We start from the raw sequence: 23,275 nt of genomic DNA, 5'->3' as shown, positions 1-23,275 counted from the left end.
GTATTTTCAGCAGCATTTTAAGGGCAGAGAGTTCGACTGGGGATGGCCTGCTGAATCTTGAGCTTTTCTCTCAAGTTTCAGTTTACTTTTCTGAACAAAGAGAGCAATGTGGAGGGCAACACTGACAGTAAGGAGCTTGCCCACTTTTCAGCAAGAACATTTCTCTGTTCCTGGAAGGTTAATGACAGCCAAATGAATGAGCCACTGTGCAGGGCCCAGCTCAGTAACCACTCTGAAAGGTAAGACCTGTGGCAAGGGCAGGGAGGAGTCTGATGAGTGTTATGGATGCAGTATCTGTAGTTGGACACTGCAGGTGAAAAGGAGACTCATCTGCCACTTTAGTCCTGCTGAAGAAGGGCCTGCAACCCAGTGGTCCCTGCAAGAGAAGGATGACAACAGTCCTGGTAAGACAGATGTGCTCTGCACTTGCCAAAGAGCAGATGACAGCCACAAAAATGTTACTCAAGATGCAATGTATTGATTTTCTGATGGAGCTGGTAGCAGCCCTACATATAGGCTACCTAAGGACTGCTGCAGGACTGCAGGACTTTTCTTTTTTTAAAATTATTTGCGTATAAAGAGATGGGAGGATTTAAAAGAAAGATCATCTAGTCCAGTGCTCCCACAGTGAGCAGGGAGATCTTCAGCTAGAACAGGTTGCTCAAAGTCCCATCTAACCTGACCTTGAATGTTTCCATGGATGGGACATCCATCACCTCTCTGGGAATCCTGTTCCAGCATTCCACCACTTCATCATAAAAAATTCCTTCCTTATATCTAGTGTGAATTGACCCTCTTTTAGTTTAAAACCATTATCCCTTGTCGTATCACAACATGCCCTGCTAAAAAAAATCCCAGAACACCCCAAGACTCATTATTGAGGCCGTCCATCAGAGGACTGGCCATGATCCACAGTGTTGCATCAGGCAGTGTAAAACTCCCTCCCCGGGGGAGGTACCTGGGCATTCCCACCTGAACCTGAATGTATATTAACCCATTGAATTTTTTGTTTTGGGGGGTACCTCCACCCCTGATGGATCAAGACTGTGACCATCACGTTGACCAATGAATACCAAAATTGCAGTTTTGTTGCTGGATCTATGGGTGGTGGTATCTTTACTCTCCATCTTCTCTTCTCTCTTCCTTATATATTTTCTTAAGTGATATTTTCATACTTTTGTTTAAACACTGGTCATTCAGTGTCATTTCACTCTCATCTGCTCCAAGTGATCTATTAACAAGAACCTCAGTTACCCTGCCTTCAGGGGTGGAGTTGTAACACCAAGAGACCTCTTCTCCAGGCTGGACAAACCCAGCTTTCTCAGCCTGTCTTCACAGCAGAGATGCTCCACTCCTCTGATCATCTTCATGGCCCTCTTCTGGACCCTATCCCACAGGTCCATGTCTTTCCTGTGCTGAGGACTCCAGAGCTGGACACTGCACTCTAGGTGGGGTCTCACAAGTCTAGAGCAGAGAGGGACACTCACCTCACTCACTTGATGGCCATGTTTCTTTTGATGCAGCCCACAACATGCTTGGCTTTCTGGGCTGGGCTGCAAGTCCACATTGCTCTCATTCACCAGCACCTCCAAGTCCTTGGCAGGGCTCCTTAATCCCTTCATTCCCCAGCCTGTATTGATACTGGAGTTCTCGTTGAAGAAACAATGATGCCCCACTGTATGCAGCAAAGGCTCCAGGGTGTGGCCTGGCAAGCCCCTGAGGCTGTGAGGAAAGTCTCATCTTTGTTCTGTGAAATGCCACGCACATTTAGTCACTTGTAGAAGTTCCAGAAATGCCATTTTCTGCCCACAGGGTTGTTGGTGGGTGCTGGGAAGGAGCTGCCAGGACCACCTGGCCCACGCCTCAGTTCCACAAGTGCTGCATGTAAGGCTTGTGTCGAGCCTCTCCAGCACTCGGTCCTGCAGCTTCTGTAAATATTTCTGCTTGTAATGGTATGCAGTCATAAACAAGGCTGTATAGCACAATTACAGAAGAAAATGATACACCAGCCAGTACATCAGTTTCAAGTACTGAGAGCTAATAAAACCCTCGTGGTGGTGTTGCAGACTCACACACCAGTGTTTCACTTTAAGCACCTGAACAGCTTGAACAAAGTAAATCAGCTAATTACATTCATGGATTGTGAATATACATAAACCTTTAGATGATCAGGGCCTGTATCTACTGAGACAAAGTATGAAATGTGAATTCTTCTAAACCTGTGGTACCACATCACACTCAACCCTGCCAGCACCATCTGTTTTCAAATCATCAATCAAAACTAGCACAAAAACCATCCTTCCCCCTTCTGGCAGTGCACAGACAGTATCACTGATATCATTAATTCATGGAAGTCACCTAGATGCCCGTGTGCTTGCACCAGTGGCCCTACATGGCAGCCCAGCAGCCAAGACCTGGAGATGGGGGTACTGGCTGGTAGCAGCTGGCTCCTCCACTGCCAGTGGGAGCCTTGCAGCCTTGCTTCAGGCATTTCTAGGCATTTGGAAAATGGAGCTCCATGGTTCCTCTTGGACAAGAAAGGTATGGCTTTCTGAGGATTTCAGAGTATCTGCTTCCTACAGCAACAATAAAACATAGGAAAAGTTGTGTTTCCCTACACAGGACCACAATGGAACAGCTTCTTTTTTGTCCAAAGCCTTGAATCCCAAGTAAGCCAGAAGACCAGTCTCTGATTCTTCTTCCACTTCAGATCCCTTCTGAGTCGCTTCATCTATAAACCTTCATTTGACTGCAGCTCACTTGAAGCTGATTAACATTTAAGTGAGATTTATGTGCAACAGGCCCCTGGGATAATGAAGAAGTGCTGAGCAACGTGTTTGCAATAGAAATTTATGGAAAAGGCCAAATGCCTCCTCTTACCACTCCCCTATCTTTACATTCTGCTGGGAAAACAAGTGAAAAAAGAAATTTAAAAGCCATTACAAAGGCCATGGCTGGATAGAGAGCTAACACAGGGTTAACACATCTCATCCAGCTGGATGAATCTCTGTCTCCATGGAGTGTGTGTGCACATGAAATCTGTGGGATCTGAATGACAGCTCTGGGTAAAATTTCATTCCATGTCAGTGGAGAGAGCAGCAAGGTGTTTAGTAGGAGAATGATGTTGCAAAAAAAGCTGTGTACTCCTGAAACTTTGTAACACAAGTGCAACACTTCTGTCGATACAGGATTATGGAGAAGGGGTTCTGCATAGAAAGTAATTTAAAATTTTTTTTAATCATTTGCACATGTACTACATCATCCATTAATAATTTTCCAGTTATAGGAACTGGATATAAATCAGTATTCTGGACAGAAGCTAGAAAAACAGAAAAATAGATAAGAAGTATTTTGTGCAAGAGTGGGTAAGACTGGTTCTGCTGAACAGTTAAAAATTTAGTAGTAATTTATTTTGAAAGAATACAGGACTAGAGAAAGACATTTAAAAAAGCAATTTTGAGAGTTGAAAAGACAATGTAAGGTGCTAAGTAGAAGGGAATTTAATTTTTATTTGCTCTTTTACTCTCTTTAATTGGCAAATGTCTACAGTCATTGACTAAACCTTAGATAGTCATACCTATTTAACACCTGGCTAAGCATCACTTAGCTGCTCAACCTTGGATGAATATAATCACATTAAAAGCAATTTATGCTAATGCTGTCCTGTTTGAGTAGCAGTTATAACCATTTGCCACTATTAGGCTAAAGTCCTAGGAGGCATCCCAATTAAGTACAGCTTAAGAGAGTCACACATCCTTCATTACCTTCTCATTATAAACTTATTTCTTCAAAGAACTGTAGAAAAATGTAGAAGTGCATTAATCCTTTTTTTGGTTTTTTTGGTTAAAAACCCCTAATATCCTAGCCCTAAAGTATGAAATGAAATTTTTTACTATTCTCAATAAAATTAAATTGCTGCTATTTAAAACACCTACATTAAAATGATACACATGCAGGAAAATGTACATTTCTTTACAGATTTATGTATTACAAATTGTAACAAGAATCCTTGAACCAGAAAATTATATTCTCTTGGTTTGTCTTAAAATTGATTGAAATTCATCCAGAATAGCCTACAGAAGATGATTTCTCTGTACTGGTGTATAGACTTCTGTGACTGCAGGGCCACAGAACAGATATGTCAGGCTGTGGAGAAACCATCTCCCGAGTCTATAACTTTCAGACTTCACATTGCTTTCCTACAAACAGCTGACCAGAGACTTACGAAAGCAGGAAACAAGAAGGGGAGAGCAACCACCACTACAGCAGAGCACGTCAGAGGCACCTGGCAGGAGGTTGCCATTCACTGTCAACACTTGAATGTCCATGGGGACAGAGGAGGAGAAAAGCAAGAGAAGGGAGAGGAGGCACATGATAAAAGCAGGTAAATATAATGCCATCAAGACCATCCTTGGGTGGGGTTTTTCCATGACACAGATATTCTAGCATCATGAATGATACTAGAAGAAGAGAAGATAAGGTGCAAGAAACCCTGCAGTAATATGTATGTTAGAAATTACAGATCCTCTGGATTAACATTTCAGGCTTTTAATCCGGACTTCTTATTCACATAGAGAAAAGGAGAATGGCTTATAGCTGAAATAATGTTTGTGACTCTGTTCAGGTCACTTGTCTTTTTATTATGGTCACACCAAGGAACTAGCAAAGTTAGGGAGAAAAATCCAAAGGTAAGAAAACGATAACTAGATGAAACAAGCAGCATTCACAAATGCTGCAAAATCTTTTTGTAAAAGATTTACTGAGGACCTTTCAACTATTAGATACCGAGTGAAACCACTGCTTCCCTTCCACACGTTCCAAATGAAATTCACAGCCCCTTCTCCAGGTAACTATGCACCCAACATTTTGGAATCAAATCCCAGATGAGAAGGAAGGAAAATAACTACTCCCAAGAGTCTTCTCCTTCCCATTTCTCTTATACAGTAACCACATCCACCATTCTCTCATCAGTGATGAGAGCTGGAAGAGATGTGGGGGAGAAAGAATTTTCCCTGTGTTTCTGACAGTTGCGAGAAATCCTAAACACACATGAAAGCCTTCCGATTTTTCTGCACTCCAAGAACTTCAACTCAAAGAGCTCCTCCACCTCTTCAGCCGCTCTCCTGCTACAACCCAGAATGGTACACTTGGCCACCAAGACATTACCCTGGTGATGAATTTTGGATCCAAGTAGTTAAAATGCCCTCCCCAAGAAGAGATTTTTTGGAGACTTTTCTTATTTCAGTTTTTACACAGTTTGAAAATGGATTTCCTTGCAGCAAAACATCTATTCTGCATTTTAATAAATTCTCCTCAAATGGTCTGGCATTGACAGAGTGTAGCTTGTTTTTCTAATTCAAGCATAAAGTTTGTAGGGCAAATTATCCCCTGCTGAAAGGCTGTTTGCTTCATTCCTTGATAATGTCACTTGCTAACTCTGAAGGAGGAGCTATGGCTACTTTGTGTGATACTCCGAGGCTTTAATCTGGCAGCCCTAAAACTCACAGCTGCTGGTTTTTCTTTGATGTCTTATCATTGCCACAGTTCTGTGTGCTTCCAAAATTTGTTAAAGCCCTCTCGGAGCTGATGTGTCTGATACCCAGCTCAGCCCCTCAGAGCCCAGCACTTCCAAGCCTGAAAGCATCTGCTATGACTTTCACTCCAATTTCCTTCCTGCAGCCTGATCCTTATGCAGCTGCAAAAGCCGGTCCCCCAGACGGGCTCCAGGTCTCAGTGCTGCCCAGCACCTTCTCCTGTGCAGAGGGGACAGGAGTCCTGTCAGCCTGGCCACCACTGCCTCACTAGCAAGCAAGGTGGCTCTGATATGTTACAAATCATTTCCCTCTCTGCTACCAAGGGCTTTATTCTACTCCTGCAAAGGGCCAGAGATTTGCATTAACTGGAGTCATGTCAAAGCACAGATCCATGAGCTCTGTTAGCACAGTGACAACAGTACAGATTGTACAGGTTAAATATACGTCCCATGCTGGTCCTCATTCCCAGCCTGACCTCCCAATCACATGGCCAAAGCACCACCATCATGGCAAGAAGGACAGTCTATGATTTGTGCTGTGGTCACCACCAAGGGGGTGCCCTGGGAACTGTGCTCCTATAGGACTGGCAGCCCAAGGGGCCCAGCTAACAGTGTGTCACATCCAGCTGGTGCCTGGGGCTCAGATGGGGCTTACTGCTGCTCAACAACTGCTAGACAGGCATGGCAAACTGAAAAGTCAATCAGTAGCTTAGACCTCTGCTTGTTTGATAGATGGATCTAACAAAAGACAGAACTTCTGGGACAGATCGTATGAAAATCACTGGCCACTGACTTGGTCAACACAAATGTTTCAGGGTGTTTTGCTTAACTATTTCACAATATTTTTGAAATGTGCATGGGCAGGGGGCTGCCTTCCTATCCTGTGCAGCAGTTTTCAAAGAAAAGGCATACAAATGAGGTAGTTTGTCAAGGCCATTATAGTTGCTGCTTCTCCCTTGCAACATTGTAAAGTGGTGGTTTAACTCCTCAGGATGGCCAGTCTGATGAATCCTGAATTTCCTTTAGTAAATGAATGTGTTATTATGCCTGTGAACCTCTGAACAGCCTCTTTGAAGCAGATCCTGTACATTTGACTTTGACAAATTAGTATTTAGATATTTTTGACAATGCTTCTGTCTTCCAGATCTAATTGGAAGACAAGGGCTTTTGTTTAAAAGGAATATCTAAAGATTTAATAAAGAAATACATCAAGTTGAGATGCTCAAAGCACTATAACAGATTTAACTGAAGACAGCAGACTACACCAGAATAGTTAATCTCTCCAGTGTGATTTGTTTTATAAACAAGGCTTCCTAGTTCTCCTTCGCTCTTTATTATTCAGATGCAGAACACAGCAGTTGTGCAGAGACACTACCCATGAATCTGCTTGAAGCACACTTTTGCCAGTGCTAAGCTGGGAGGATCATTGCTTCCCCACATGCATGAAACCTACATTAGATTGCAAAGCCATAATCAAGAAAGTTCAAATATTTCCCTAGGCCAACACTGCCTAAAGAATTGATTAAAATTAAGTCAGGCCTGAAAACCATTCTCATTGTATTCCACAAAGCAAACATGAGGAATAGTCTGCATCTCTAAACCACATTCCTTCCACCCAGTCCCACTTTCAAGTTTTTGCAATTTAGAAGAGCAAACAAACCCCAAATCTCATCTGAGGGATGCAATTCTATTGCTAAGAGCCTTTGGAGTGGCTGCAGCCCTTGTGCTGCAAAGCACCTGACTACAATGCCTTACTGTCTGTGCTCCCATGAAACAGGAAGCATTGTAGAGAATTCCAAATGATTCCTTTGTACATCCAAACAAATCAAACATACTGGGAACAACTTTTCTTCAAACTTAAAAAGGCAAGCAAGCAACCTAGACGGACCCAAAACAAATGCCAGAAATAGAAAATAAACGTTTACTTTTCCAAATCTTGCTAAACTTAGCTCTTAAATCCCCTGCTCTTAGGATCATGTTTTTAAAACATTTTAAATAAAAGCTGGGATTTTAACACTACTGTCTTGCATTTCAGATTCCAGAGAACATCATCATCTAAATTTAAATCCCAAGACAAGAAGCAAATATTAAAACCCACTGCATCGCATGATTTTGAACTGTTCTATTGTTAGAGGGTTTGGGACCTGAGGAAAAAACCCCAAAACAAACAACAGCCAATATCAACTGGACAATTCTGTTAATAGCAAGGTGAAAAGATGACAGTTATGAATTTACTCACTGAAGTTGGGCTTCACTGAGACAAGCCAACCCATACAACATTTTTCAGTGCATGCCAGAAGGATAAACACAAAAATGGAAAAACGAAAATCATTTACCTCTCTCTGAATCCAGGGAAGCATGAAGAAACAGAAAGAGCAAGTTAGAAAGCACTGAAGCAGAGAGAGCTCCAGCATATGATAAGACAGGGTAGCTGAAAAGTGCTGTACATTTAACACACACTGTTTGTTTGTAGCACAGCGTATCTAAGCATACGGCCACTATTTCCTTTTGACACCCTTTTTCATTGAATCTAGTTGCTCTGAAGTTTGTATTTTTGGAAACATGCGGTGAAGCCAACAGGCATCAGCTGAGGCAGTGCAGACATATCAACAGTGGGAGGTAATAAAGCTTAAAATACCACACACAAGTCCGGGAAGTAGTATGCAGAAAGCATAAATAGACACAGAAAGTACGTGAACCTTCCTTTTTCCAAAATAACACTTTTTACAGCAGACACTGACAAAAGAAACAAGAATAATTCTTCAGGTTGTGCAAACCTTACATTGTTTAAACTGAAAGAGTAGAAAGATTGTCATCAGTTTTTTTAATGCCTTTTCCAAAAACAAAAGCTCATGCCCCAAGGTCACTTGGGGTCCTCTGGAAGTTGCACCCTGAAGAAGTGACAGCCTGTGGAGCAACCTTCCGTGAAGCCAGGATGTATAAAATCACCACACACCTTCATTTGTAAAACACTTCAGCAACCACTAACTCTTGGTATGACTTAAGCAACACCCCCCTCCCACAGGCGAAGGCAGGCAGGAGAGGCACAAGCTTCCCTGGCTGGTGGCTGCCCTACTGCCCCTTCCCACAGACCTGCTCTGCCTGCCCCTGCCCTGAAGCCACAGAGAGGGCTCCCTGCAGGTCCTGGCACCTACCACAGCCTGCTGCTTTCCAGGTCATGCCAGCCACCATGAAACCCCAACAGGGTTAGCTGGCAGGGACACGCATGTGTACTTCTGGAGCTCGTCCTGTGAAGAAAGCAGTTTCCTGGGATGTGACCACAAAGAGTTAGCAGGCCTGGGAAAGGATGTGGGTTGCTGCCTGCTTCTTTGCACCTCTAACAGTGGATGCCACTCTATGCAATGCATAGTGTCTCTACAGGGACAATGGCCATTCTCAGAAGGGAGCTACTTAGTCCTGCTCTCCCACTCCTGCCTCCTGCATGCACCTCACAACTTCCCTTTTTTAAGGGCTTATCTCTAGTGAGCATCTGAGCAAGGCTCATGCACTGTGTGCAAAAATGTGGGACCCTACATCATCCCAGCTTGTAACTGACTCTTGAGAAGAAAAAAAAAAAGAAGTGGAGTGGAAAAATCATCACATCTCAAGTAATAAGGGTAGGATTAAAGACAGAACACACTGAGGGGAAGGGATCCAATTCCCATTAGACATCTCATGTCAGCAAGCTTACAGCGATTGATTTGTTGTTTAGAAATGGCTTAGTGAGTAGATCTGGAATAAACATAGGTTTTCTAAGGCAGATTTTAACTTAACATGCACATGGTTCACTAATGCAGCCGTCCAAAATAGATGTGTATGCATGTAACCAGAGATTTAATTTTTTCTCATGTTGAGATGCAACTTGTACCCACTGTCCCTTGTAATAATCTTGATGTGACTCCTTGTGACAAACAGAAATTCACTGCAACAACCTCTCCATGGACATGGTAGAGCTCCCATCACAGGAGGTTTTCAATATATGACTGGACAGGGTGCTAGACTATTTCATTTAGGCTCCCTTTCCCATAAATGGCTGGATCAGATGGTCTTTTGATATTCCTTCCAACCGGGGCTGTTCTATGATTCTGTGAAAGCAGCTAGGTTGGAAAGATGATCCATATTTACAAATGTAATGGACATTCCCAGAAATTTCACAACAGAGGCATGAAACTTAGCTTCATTGTAAAGAAGAAACACATGGTGCTCTGCTCTACTCCTGTCATACATTGAACTTGGAGTTTCCCCTTTTCAGTACCCAGTGGTGACCTGTGTGGATCTCCCCAGCCAAAACCCACTCACTCCTTTGCTTCATCTACATGGGCTGCCTACTGGGCTTTGCAGAATCAGCAAGCACTTCAACTATTGCTAACATTTTATAAAATTAAGGGATAAAAATTAGATCTCAACATTGCAAATGTTGGAAGACTTTCAAGCCTAAACATCATTGATACTATATGCCAGTGCCAATATGAAAATCAGAATTGAAAAAGTAGTATCACTTTCACTTTCTGAGAAAACACAATGTTTCTAAGTAGTAGGAGAAGTAAAACAAATATGATTTTCTTTGTCCATTAATCACTGGCTTTATATGAAGTGGACAAACAGAGATGTCCATCTCTCAGAAAAGCATTATATTGGAGAAACTGTCCTGTAATTTAGACACAATGTGCTGGGGGAGGACAGGAAAAGAAATGTCTTAGAGACACAAAACATGACCTGCTGGAGCAAACTCTGAAAAGGAGATCTGTTAATTCCCCAATTGTTATGCAAGATACAACTGTACAGAACAATCACCACTGCAGCTGCCAGCCCAGAGAAAAGAGCACTGAAGGAAATTCAGGAAGGTGAGAGAAAAACAAGCAGTTGAGCTGCTGGACTTCCTCAGGCTTTGAGAAATCAATGGGGCTCTGGCTGCCGTGGGATGCATATGAATCAGGGGAGGCTGCCTCCCGCTTCTAACCAGTTAATTACAGCTTTCCAATTAACCCAATAACTTCTCATAGAGTGTTTTGTAATTCATTAATTATTTTCATACAAAAGACTATTTGCCTGTATTCTCTTTACATTCTAGTAGCTCAAATGTGGTTGAATAATTTACCTTTAAACTTAAATAAACAAATTACCTTTAAACTTAAATAAACAAATTTTTAAAAAATCACCCCAAGGCTAAAAAGTAGATACAGAAAGTTTCAGTTCAAGTGGCAGATTTTGTTGATTGCTCTAAGTGCCAGAAATGCTATAAGAGCAGCTGTACAAGTGCTTCAGTGTGGTGCCCTACATATCCCTTTCCAAGCTGAGTTAAAATGGGTCAAGCCAGAACCTGCCAATAACCTGGGAAGACAATCCCCAGAAAACTGTGTCAGGGCTGTGACACAGAATTTGAGATTCGTTTCTGAGGGGAAAAGGCCAAGACCAAGGCAAACAGCCCATGACCTTCCAGCCTGCAGAGGTGTGAGAAAGGACACCCCTCCTGGAGCAAACCCTGAAAGGACCCTGCCTCCAAGGGAAGGTGGCAACAGTCTCTTCCTCCCCATCACTTCTGCCAGGCTCATTTATTCCAGGTTGTTTTCTGACTGGCACCTTTAGGAACAGAGCATTGCAGTACTGGAAGGGCACCTGCTCCTCTGATCCCTGCTTTCCTCCACACTCCTCTTGCAGAGGGTCTCCCAGCCCAGGGACGCAGTGGAAGCAAGAGAGTTGTAGAGTGGTGTAACTGATGGGGCACTGCTTGAGTGCAACACCATTTCTTCTTTCAGTCCCAGGTTTCGTACACCAGTGAGTGACGCAAACTGTATCCTGGGGGCTGGCCACTGATGTGCAATGCCCACCCCACAGGCAGAAGGGTGATGGAGGTTCCACTGAGAGGTGAATATACCCTTCCACATGGTGCTCATGAGGCCATATCTGCACTGCTGCGTGCAAGTTTGGGATCACCAGTCCATGGAGAGTGACAAACTGGAGTGAGCCCAGCCAAGGGCACCCAAGGTTGTAGGAACCATGCTTATTTAGCCTGGAGATGAGGTGGGCTTGTTTAGCCTGGAGACAAGGTAACGGGACAGGATCTAATTAATGTCTCCCACTTGCTCCTGGGAGGGTTTAAAAAGTAGAGCAAACCCAAGTTTCTTTGCCAAGAGAGTGGGTAAGCCCAGAGATACATACTCCAGGAGGCTGTGCACCTGTTCTTGGAGCTTATAAATATCAACCTGAAGTGGCTCTGAGGTGATCCTGAACCCTGCCCAGGTTTGGGCAGGAGGCTGTTCTAGCTGACCTGTTGCAGTCTATTCCAGGGCAACGTTTTTCCCCTGACTCTGTAACAGAAACACCTCAAAGCACAAATTGGAGATGCGCTGTGCTGGTGGACATGGTGATGCTGTGTTTATGCAGATGACCAACTTATGGGACTGTCTCAAGAGCGAAGAGGGAAGCTGGCAGGGATGAAACACCATGCCCAAGAGCCTCAGCAGCTCAGGTGCCCCACACATCCATCCCTGTGGCTGGGACAGCAGGAGTTGTCCTGGACTCCAAATACTTCACAGTCGCTACTGTTGTGTCTCCTACTTCAATAAGGGCCACTGTAAGACTACAACGTGATGGAGAGCAAATCACACTAAGAAACCTTCAAAAAGGTACTTAAGGATCAAGGTGATCTTCTCATGCTTGGATGGTGTTTTAGTGTGGCACTGCACTGCACATAGGCCTGTGAGATTGTCAGGAGTTTAATCCCCTGTAACTGGCAGAGGTCTACAGCCCCACCATTTTTGTGACTGACGCATTCAGCTAACTTTGTGAAGGTACGGTTAACACTTCACACCTCTTCATTCCTGTGCCTTCCCCTGGAGTCTGGCATACTGCAACTTCCCCAATTGTCTTTTTTAAGCAGATCAGAAAAAAAAAGGCTGCCATGTGTAAACTATGCTGTACAGACGTACAAAGGTCTGCCCTGCAACTTCCATGGTTCTTCAACATTTTCACATGGGACTACACCCACCAGCAGCAGCAGCCCTGACCATCTCTCTTCCTAAGAGATAACAACCAGCTGAAATGTCTTTGCTGTCAATTACTGTAGAGTTTTAATAGAGTAAAACATATTTAACTTGATTAAAAATAGCAATGCATTGCATGAGCCTTTCATCTTTATTTACAGTTACAAGTATTTGCCTAACACATCCTCTGAGGCACAGAAGAGGCCCTCCTCTGGTTCTCCAATTTGTAATTACAAAGTCTAGTAGCACTTAATGCAGCAAAATCGCTATGTAAAATGTAGTAACACCTCAACAACACAACATGAACAAATAAAGGAAACAACTTTCATTTCTGTGCGTTTGAAAGCCTCCTGTTGCTTAGACAATGATTATGTCCTTCACTTTTGTATGCCATTAGAGAAATATAGTTTCTTTTAATGAAAGGAAAATAGCTGTGGTTTACAATTTCTCTAAGGGTTTGGCAACTTTTTAACAGGTTTTTTTGTTTGTTTTTTGTTTGGGGATTTTTTTGGTTGATTTTTTTTTTTTAAGTAGCACTTAAGCCTTTAGTCTCCCAACAAGTATTGAAGTTGCAAACTATTCTAGCAGACTGGCCTTGAGTTTCTGGGTCCCTGCCACTGCCAGGATGGAGACTGAGTAGAAGTAAAACCAACGCTTTCTGCATGAGTCCCCTGTTCATTGTGGGCCAGATTGTGCCATCAATTTTTAAGCAATTCTCCACTGGCAGCAAAGAAGATCTCTGCTTAAAAATTGATGGCTTGATCTAGCCTTCTGTTGCTAATCATATGTTATGAAGACTACTATAACCTAATCAGATTCTATTTTTAAAATAAAAATAAAATATGAGGCACCCTGACATGTTATACAAATCCACGTTTTTTAAAGACTAAATTGTACTCTTAAAACCAGAAGAGTTTGCTTTAGAGTACAGACTTTCTGAATCAGCAAGCCCCACTTACTGGAGCTTTTGGTATTTTGTCAGATATCAATGTGATGTCTAGCACCCAAATGATGAAAGTTTAGGAGTTTAACACCACATTCGTATCTGACAGCCAAGCTGGTTCCTTGTTATTCTTAAGTCCTCTCCATAAATAAGCAACCTCAGGTCACTTTGCCATTCCTTCAGGGTTTCCCTCATCTGCACACAGTTACTGAAGATCTGAGATTAAAGGGAGGGTGCACTTAGAACCCCCTGAAACACACAGCCATCCCAGGTACCTCCTCTCCTGATGTAAAACAGAGACATCTTTCATAATACACTGCAGATCATTTCCCTCTCATTAGGACGTTGCATTTGGCTGGTTAGGGAAAACAAACACATTTCTGGAACCACAAAAAGAATGTTGAACAGCAGGCCACCTTCCCCCCAAATCACTAGAGCACCATTTTAGATGGATTGGTTGGATATTCCCAGGCAACCAACAAGAGGACACAGTCTTAAGCTGCGCCAGGGGATGTTTAGGTCAGACATTTAGGAAGAAGTTCTTCACAGAAAAGGTGATTGTGCATTGAATGGACTGCCCAGGGAGGTGGTGGAGTCACCATCCCTGGAGGTATTTAAGAAAAGACTGGATGTGGCATTCAGTGCCATGGTCTGGTTTACAAGGTGGTGTTTGGTCACAGGTTGGACTAAATGATCTCAGAGGCCTTTTCCAACCTAGTTGATCCTGTGATATAAGAATTTCTGGTTCAAGTTATTAAACAATTATTATATTAAACCATAAACATATTTCCAATTTGGAAAATTCTTAAAACATATAAAAAAGGTTTTAATATCACATCAACATCAAAATATTACAAAAAAAAGTTGTTTCGTTTGGCAGATACCAAAAAACGTTCTGGGACAGGCCAGTTATTTTCTAAGAGGTGGAAATGAAACAGAACACTTTTTACTGACTTGATATGCCTGATTTAGAACTGTTAAATTTCAGTTTGACCTATTTTAACTTTATCCAGAGAATAAGGTTATCTCAGCCTATCTTAAACTACATTGAAGCAAAGTCTGCACTCTAAAACAAATTTAAGCTTTACGGTGCAGTTGAATCAATACTAGCACTCTAATATCAACTGTATCAGAACTTTGTCCACTGTAACAGTTTTACTTCATGTCATGAAATACAGGAAAGTGTGAAAGGTGCATCAGAAAGCCTTGATGAATTCCCAACAGACTGCAACAATACAAGAAATACCACAGACCTTCATTACACACCTTGATTATCTAAAATACTAATTCAAATGGTTTGTTCTCCATCGGTATTGCAACTGATCTATGTTTAAAATGTCTTCATAGATAGGGTTTATGTACATACACCCACTTGTTGTAAAAGGGAAAACTAACCTGTACTTTAAAAAAAATATTAAAATTTCAAAAAAAATCCCTTAAAAATTGTAACTGGTATTACATAAGAAAACCCCACTATCTTTCCCTTTCTCTCTCTTAAATCCTTATGAAAATAAATAGGCCACTTTTTACTGAGAAATGCTCCAGGACTAAATAATATTATTTTCCTCACTCACAAGTTGTTATAATTACATTAACTACAAAGCAACAGCTACAAGAACATAATTAAAGCCATAGTTTTACAAGATGAAACAGATCATGTACTCCCCTCATAGACTCAGCTATCCTTTAAGAAAGCAAAAATTACTGCACAGAGCAGGGAGAGCAATGAGGTTCCATAACATGTGAGAAACCTAACTGAAGAGTGAAGCTGCTGAGTTTAAAGAAAAAGATAAATGTGCTTGTCTCTCTTCCTTCCCCATGCACACAGCATAATAAGGATTCAAAGCTATCTATCAATTAACAAATCAATGAAATTTCTCCTGCTGCAATTTCTTTATAAATTCAGATAGGATTAAGCAAGCACAGAGACCTCAAGGCAATAGACTACATTTAATCATGAAGTTTCTTCTTCTGTCAAAAGAGCTGCTAACCATTTCACTTCAACTAAATATATTGTAACATGCATGTATACCCACATATAGTGCAATACTTTTGCCATTAAACATGTTCACATCTTTCAAAGATTTACACAGATTGTTCAATCTCCATGGTAAATTATGGGCTGAAAGAAGAAAGCCCAGACTGTCTAGCTAGAAGTTAGCTGGGAATTAGACATAAATAATTATACAGGTGGTGTGTGTTGGGAGGGAAAACACACAGAGCTTTCTTTGCTTTAGCAAATGAGGTTTCTGCTGTTCTTAACTACAGCATCTTTTCATCCATTAACATGGCATTACAAGTAAAACCAAATTATGATCAGCCTCTACAGAATCAGGCTGGTCAGTATGCAGTCAGTAACCACAGCCAGTTTAGGAAATGTAAATCTGAGCTGAACATAGTCTCCCAAACCTATTAATCATCAGGATCCATTAGTTAGCTTATTGCTCAAATGACAACATCTGAAGGGATAAAGGAGAGGGAGAACAGCATCAAATACTTACTGCTCAGCACACAGTCCAGCATTTCTGCTACAGTGCTCTCCTGAAGGTTGTTAAGTGTCAGCTCTTAGAGAAAAGAAATCTGACTTGCCTTTGTCACACTAGGAGCTGTAATTTGCCTTGCAGGCATCCACACAGTAGCTTTAGACTAATAGACCATAGCTTTGAAAATACAGCTCGAGACAAAGGCTACACCAATCCAAAACTGTTGTGGGGGGGTGGGGGTGAAAGGGGGAAGGGCTGAGGGGTTTTTTTGGTCACTTCTTAAGTTTCTTACCTTTTTGTTGCAGCAAGCAGGAATTAAATGCCAAGCACGTCATACACAAACACCCAAGTCAATGCTGACTGGTCCCCGTCTCCGTTAGTGTGTATCTAGCCATCAGATGATGCAAGTGCACTTGATGCAGCCGTGTATTTGTACTTCAACGACGGGGGCCAAATACCCCTGAGAACAGCAGCTCATTCATTTTGCATCGAACTGAAGCACATCATGTCAGCTCCCACTCTCCTCACGGACTGTGCATGCTTGTGTTTGCCGGCTCCAGCTGTGAGCGAGTGGGTGCTTCTCCCCGGCAGGCCCGCTCCGTCAGGGGTGTGTCTTTGCCTCCCTTCCCATCCCCTCTACCATTTGCGCGCTCCCTGCGCTCTGACCCGCAGAAGAGATGTCTCTCCTCCCCCGCTAACGAATCTTCACTGCTACGCATTGTGTTTCTAGCCAGTAAACTTCAAAGATTAATCTTTTGTGACAGAAGTAATCTTTTGGGGAAAGCTGAAGTGCACAGGGAGTCTGCCCCTCTCAATTTTCCAAAACCTCTGCAAAGCATTCACAACGTAGCTCTGTACTGAATGCAACATAGAAAGAAACTCTCTTGAAAAAGGCAACAAAGATTTACAGCTAAATTTAAAAATTCAGACACAACTAACAACTGCATTTACTTCAATGAAAGTACATCTGTTTATACTAGAAGTGAGATTTATCCTTGAGCACAAACAAGCACGCCAAATAATTTGATTTTCCAGAACTGCCACATGCAGTAATAGTAAATCCAATTTAGAGGTGTTGCTTGCACTAAAGGTTACAGTAAACACAATGGTCCTGGAGCTCTAGTTTTTATCTGGCAAAACTCCCCAGCAAATGTGCTCAATCAGTAACAAAGAGCTGCTTCTGGCAGGGACTGCACTTAAAACGCATCAGGGCTTAAACCACATTCCAGGTTATTCAGCTTTCACAGCTAACCTGCAGCATTGCACATCACTCCTCCTCAGTGCAGGGGGAAGACTGGGGGAAAGCAAACTCTGACCAAGGAACAACCCAAGTTTGCAAGGACATGGGTCACCACCCTGCAAGTCACTCTTCTCCATCCAAGGGAAATTCTCCTTCAAATGTGCCAGCAGAGCTGTCTGTGGGATCACACCTGTCCTCTCCAAGGAAAATGAGCCAACATGAAAATGCCCACCAAGAAGTCTCTTAAAATTATCTGAGCTCAATCTAAGTGAAAGTAGAGCAAGGAACATGACCATGGATATTTCCACCAGCAGAGCTGAGACGGTGAAAAGCAGTTAAGGACAATTTTCTGGCAGTCACTTCTTTCAGCCACACAGATGCATAAGGAGCAGGATGTTTTTTTCACCACCTAAATATACCCTGAGAGTCTAGTCAGATTCCTTCCTTCCTTCATTTCCTCCTGCTTATCATCAACAACGTTTGGCAGGACCAGTTATGCTCAAGCAACAACCTCTGCCATCTCAAAAGCTTTCCACTGATTTCCAGGGAGTAATAGGAGGGAATTTAATAAACAAATCTGTTGATGCTGCCTAAGATAAAATAGCTCCAGCTCCTCCTTGGATGTGCTGAATGCCCAGTGTTAAGAAGAATTTAAGGCCATGTAATAATTTTTGCACTGTCCATGTAATCTCAAAAGTCTTGGCACAAATGTGGAATTCACTTGTGGGGAAAGAAAGGGGCATTTTATGGACAAAGTGGCACCTGAAACTGGTTAATGCAGTAAAATATAAATGCATTAAATTTATAATCTAGGTTCCAATATGCATTCAATGTAAATTCTTTACATTTGAAAAAGAGGACACAATAATTTGATAACTATTAACTATTATGACAACCCTTTCCATTGCTATTGTCCTCTTTCAGTCTTGGTAGGTAGAACACAAGAGGATAGGGTAGCCTTCCAGCCGGCCAAACAACAGCACTCGTGGGAACAATGTCAGACTTCTACTTAAAAGGCTTCTAAGGAGAGAAGCCAGATTTTGCCATTTTAATATGCTGGAACAGTTTGTGGGAGAGAACTGCTCTTCTCTGATCCTCCTTCAGAATGAAGAAAGGAAAAGATTCAGCAAACTTAATAAATCTGTAAAAAAAGTATAATTAAAACTAAATCCCAGTTTTCAAGTTATTAGTTGGCTTTTCAAAAAGTGAACTGGGGTTAAATTCTAATCCTGTGTTGGTTTTGATATTTTTTTAGATGCCACACTTACTGCCTGTGCACCTGTCAGTAATTACATGGCTAGATACAAACATGTTTCAAGGAATAACTTGCCCTGGTTTCAGCATTTCATCTTCCCTTGCCCCACACCCTATGTTCCTCCAGGTTTGTTGCTTCTAGTTACTACGCATGAAAAGAGCAACAGATTTACCTCTGCCACCAGATATAGGAAAATCTCCCAGGGCTTGACCAGCAGGCAGTTTCTGAAAATGAAAAACAACCTGGGCCAAATCTCTTCCCATTTGTGAACAAACAATTTGCTTAGTAACTAAACTGTGTTGTTGTGGCAAAACTTAGCTTTACCAATTCTCAATCACACCCAAAAAATGTGAATTCAAACATGCATTAAAAATTTTAGGTATAGGCTTTGGGGTAATGGTGGTGGTGTCCGATTTCTGATTTCTTCCACTTTACTTGGCCAAATACCTTTATTCTGAAAATGAAAGGTGAAACTCACACAGAAGCCTTCTTTCATGAACTGTGTTGTAAAGAATAATCATCAGTAAGCTTTGAGACCAGTCTGGAAGTCACAGAACTCTGCACTGGCTGCCAGGTTTGGCTGACAAGCTCTCCCTAGCAACAACTGCTACCAAAAACACAGTGAAAAAATTTCCAGGACAAACACCACGCAGAGTCCCATTTCCCACTGCCAGCCAGGCACTGTGAACTTACAGCCAAATGCCTTGGCAGGAAGGACCTTTGTACTGCAATTTACCTGCAGGCTGCAAAAGAAATAAGCTTGCAGCAAGTAATGGGTCAAATTTACACTGACAAAAACATCACAAGCAACCAGCCCTGGCAAGGTGAAAACTGCCCAGGAGAGCTCTCAGCTCATGACAAATTCAACTCCTGCACTGCCAAAAGTGCCAAATCAAGGTAGAAGGGGTGTTTTGGGGCATGCCTGGTGTATAAATAACCCCTGTGTTGCTCTAGGCTCTTCCAGCTATCATGTGCTGCCCTCTCACGAGCCCACAGCTGGGGTCTATTTCCCAAGCTGCTGCGAGGTTCAGCCAAGCTCATAATGAGAGAATGGGTATTTAACACCATAAAGAATCTGGGGAGATCTCCATGCACTTGGTAGCAGTGATGTGCCCAATTGTCTGGTTAAACTGCCAGTGAACAGCAGGGCACAGTGAGTAAGTGAAATTAGCTTATCCTCTAGACACAGGGGTGGGATCATGTTCTCCCCAGACTGATCAAATATTTGCATTGCATGGCCAGAAGCTGCATCTCAGAGGGAAATCCCAAGTATCCCATCACACACAGCCCATACTGGCAGAGCTATAGATGGGCTGAAGAAACAAAAACACTATCAGCAACTGAGATCCTCATACTCACTCTGAGCATGTGCAAGGACTGGATCCAAGGGTTTCACTTACACAAAATTTTGAGGAAAAAAGAAAATGTGTTTATGAGTATGGAACTTGACTTCAGGTTGCAGTTTGTTTCAGTTTGAGCAAAAGGAAAATGATATTATAGCAACATATTTATGTTGTGAAGCCAAGAATGTATTTTAGTCAGTCCTAGCAGCTGCACTCATACTGCTGGCTCACAGCTGTACACTTGCAGTCCTACACTTGAGGTAAAAGCAGGAGCAGGTTTGTATCCCAGCTCACACTCCCACAGCACTCAAAAGCTCCACTTCTGCCCTACAGGAACATAAACAAATGCTTCCCAAACTAGCCCTGCCTTTTGCTATTCTGAAGCATTCATCCCATCCCTGACACAAAACATTTTGGCATTTCCAGGAAGCAAAAAATTCTTTTTGCAAAACTCAGAGCACAACAATATTGTTCAGTCTTTAACAACCCAGAAGCTTAAAACCTCCCGTCATTGTGATCATCTACTTCCACCACAAATTGTCAAGCTGTAACAGCAGTGCCAATCTTCTAATTTATCTGAAATTTCCTATTATGTTCAAAAAGAGAGAAGAGAAGGTGAGAGGCAAGTGAGGAAACATTTCAGAAGTTTTAAATCCTGAAATCAGACAGGTATATGAGAATCTCCATACATATCACAAAATGAGTTTCCAAAATCCATGGATGGATAAAGAAAATTTGAAATACTATCTTGAATCCTAAAGACTCCAAAGTGAAAAAATGAATATAGCATTTATGAATGCCTGAGTGGGCAATAGTCCAGAAGAGCTTTGTTTGTTTTTTTAACAGTTAGGCCCTTGAAGCCATGTATGTAGTTCATAAATGAACAGAGGGCAAGAACAATTGCTCAGTTTGCTTTGTCTAATTCACCTCATTATGTTCCTGATGGTGGCTGAGTAAGAGCAGAGATGAAAAGCTATTTTCCTAAATAAATATACACAACTGTCTTTCAAATACAAAAGAAAAAAAAAGGAATCTTCCTTAGTAATTTATTTTCTTGTGGGTGTGGGTACTATTAATCTTAAACACATATCTACATTGTTGGAAATACACATATGAAGTTTCTTTAGGTTCTTCAGACACTGCAAAAAAGGAACGGGCAGAAAATAAACTTCTTAATCAAAGAAGAAAGACTGATGAAACACAACTGCAAAGCAAATGCAGTTCAATACAGCCTCAGCAACCTGAACTACACCTGTGATAGCTTGCCAAAGGAAGCACTTTCATTGCTCTGAGATTGTCTGCCATAAGGACCCAGGTGGGCCCTTCCAGTCTGAGCTACTGAAAAATAATTCTGGAAGTAATCTACAGCACCTCTTTCTGCATCTTGTTGACAAATACAGCATCCTTACAAACACTGCTGCATCAGTATGAGGTATCCCAGAACACAGACAAGCTCACTTTCACAGGTTCTTGTCTGAAGTGGAAAAACTCACTTCACTGATGTTAAACATGGGATCAAGAGAATACTAGGTCAAATACTGAAGGCAGCCACCTTGCAGACCTTTAACTCTTTCATACTCTTTTAAAATCTGTACTAGGCTCCTTACTTTTCCTCCTGCTGTTTTGTTCTTGTACGAGAACCTTAGTCCTGGTAAAGAAATAACATTTACACCATCCTGATGCCCCCAGAGTTACTACCTTGATTTTGCTGAGCAGTATTCAGGTTTTTGAGGTCCACCTCTGTACGTTATGGACTAACTCAACTCATGGTGAACCTAATAAAAAACTTCCCATCAGTTACAAGGGGAATTTGGTCCAACTCAGGGGGCACAAGTGTACATCCAGCCAACTTTGAAATTAATCAAGGTGGGGAGAGGGGAATTTCAAGCAATAAAATATTGAAATTTCAGAGATAATTGAATTCTATGTTTAATGCATCATTCAGATGTTACAAACTGAAATATTTTGCATGGGATTAAGATAAAATAGAATTTGTCTGAAGATACTGACCACAGTTTTTTCAATGTCACTAAGCACAAATTTCTTAAAAAAAATACAGATGTTAATTTAACAATTTCTAAGTACAAAAACAAGTGAGTCAGTAAATACATCCCTAAATGTTTAAGACACTTGAATTATCTGTTGTCAAAAATCTTTTCATTTGCTCAAATTAGTGTTTAAATTTCTGCTAATCAATCTGCACATATCAAAGAGGCTTCAGCAGACAATCTATCTCCATTGCCAGAGGCCAAATTGTGCTGAATACCACTGACAAAGGCCCTTTTCCCTGGTGGAGCCAGTGTTAGGAAAGAAGCCAAAATACTATTCTCAGAATTAAAATCCTGAGGTGAAAATGCTTTCTAAATACATGGAATGGACAAGACAGTATATGCTATGATTTACATAAAAATGCGCTGCATATAAATATTTGAATTGCAATCAGCTAGCAGTGAATGTGAAAAAGCATCTAGAAGCAGATGTGACACAAATAATTGAAGTGGTAAATTGATAGCAAGAGCATCCTCTTGTGTCTTAGAGGCACACTTCAAATTATTATATAAGTGCGGGTAGTCAAGTTTGCGACTGTGCTTAGAGAGAGACACAGGACGAAGTCTGTACCTCCTTTTACTATTGCATATAGCAAATGCCAGAAGACATTCAGTGGTCTACAAATATGTAGGCATGTCACAAGTTCTCTTCATATCAGGAAAACACTCATGCAAACATCAAAAGTGTTTTTATGTAGATGGATATAAATATTTACACAGAAAAGGTGTATATAGATATCCTACCCCTCTCTCTAACTCACCAGTACAATACTGGCATAAGCTGTTTGGATAGGAAGAAGAGCTACACAGGTCACTTTCTGTCTGTACTTTTGCTTTTTAATTTGCTACATTAGAAAGTTGTGAATGTCTCATATTTCATTAACTAGCATAACAGTGAGATAATTGAATGAAATACTTTCTACTGCACAAAATATTTTTTCCTCTCAGTTACTTTTTCAGAAATTATTTGCCTAGTAACAATTTTTAGGAAGTCAAAGTTTTGCTTACAACAGAAAACAATAAGCAAAGTAATTACATGTCTTCCAAAAGGTTGACATTTTCAAGTGAACCACCCCACAACAGAGAAGTCTTTTACTGCTCATACAAACATGCTATAATCAAAGTTGCAGAGAGCTTTAGGGAACTTTAAGCCAGCAAGGTGTTAGTAAGTATTCTTAGCACAATTTTTCTTAAAACACTGTTCTTTTCTTCAATGGCCTATGCTCTCTGTGGCTTTTCTCCTCAGAACGTTTTTTATATGTCGACCTTAGTACTAACTGAACAGCTTCAATATACATTAGATAACAAAGTGAAATCACTAGTGGACTAATTTGGTTTTCTCTCATCTGGTACAGAGACCTTAGACTAAAAAAGGCCTTGAGATGAGAACGAAAGAATACAGTGAAGTTGCTATTGGGGTTTTTTTGGTTTAGTTTCATTTTTAAGA

The 23,275-nt window shown here is 41.5% G+C and overlaps 1 protein-coding gene across 18 annotated transcripts in view; it reads right to left on the bottom strand.

The window, feature by feature from the left end:
• Positions 1-23,275, bottom strand: part of APBB2 (amyloid beta precursor protein binding family B member 2) — a 170,444-nt gene that overhangs the window by 13,332 nt on the left and 133,837 nt on the right. For 9 of the 18 annotated variants that reach the window (XM_042053826.1, XM_042053824.1, XM_042053829.1 and 6 more), the window contains one exon: positions 7,870-7,875. The exons of 6 other annotated variants lie outside the window; for them this stretch is intronic. In XM_042053826.1, the coding sequence (XP_041909760.1) occupies positions 7,870-7,875 (6 nt within the window). Of the gene's footprint in view, positions 1-7,869; positions 7,876-15,960; positions 16,068-16,234; positions 16,571-23,275 lie in introns of those variants that run through there. 3 more of the 18 variants (XM_042053841.1, XM_042053840.1, XM_042053842.1) reach the window with 3 other exon arrangements.

Source organism: Corvus kubaryi, unplaced genomic scaffold (assembly GCF_017639235.1).
Source record: "Corvus kubaryi isolate FWS band 111438036 unplaced genomic scaffold, C.kubaryi_AGA036_p1.0 split1-131, whole genome shotgun sequence".
NCBI lineage: Eukaryota > Metazoa > Chordata > Aves > Passeriformes > Corvidae > Corvus > Corvus kubaryi.
Note: the sequence above shows the minus strand (reverse complement) of the source record. Positions and strands in the feature narration are given on the sequence as shown.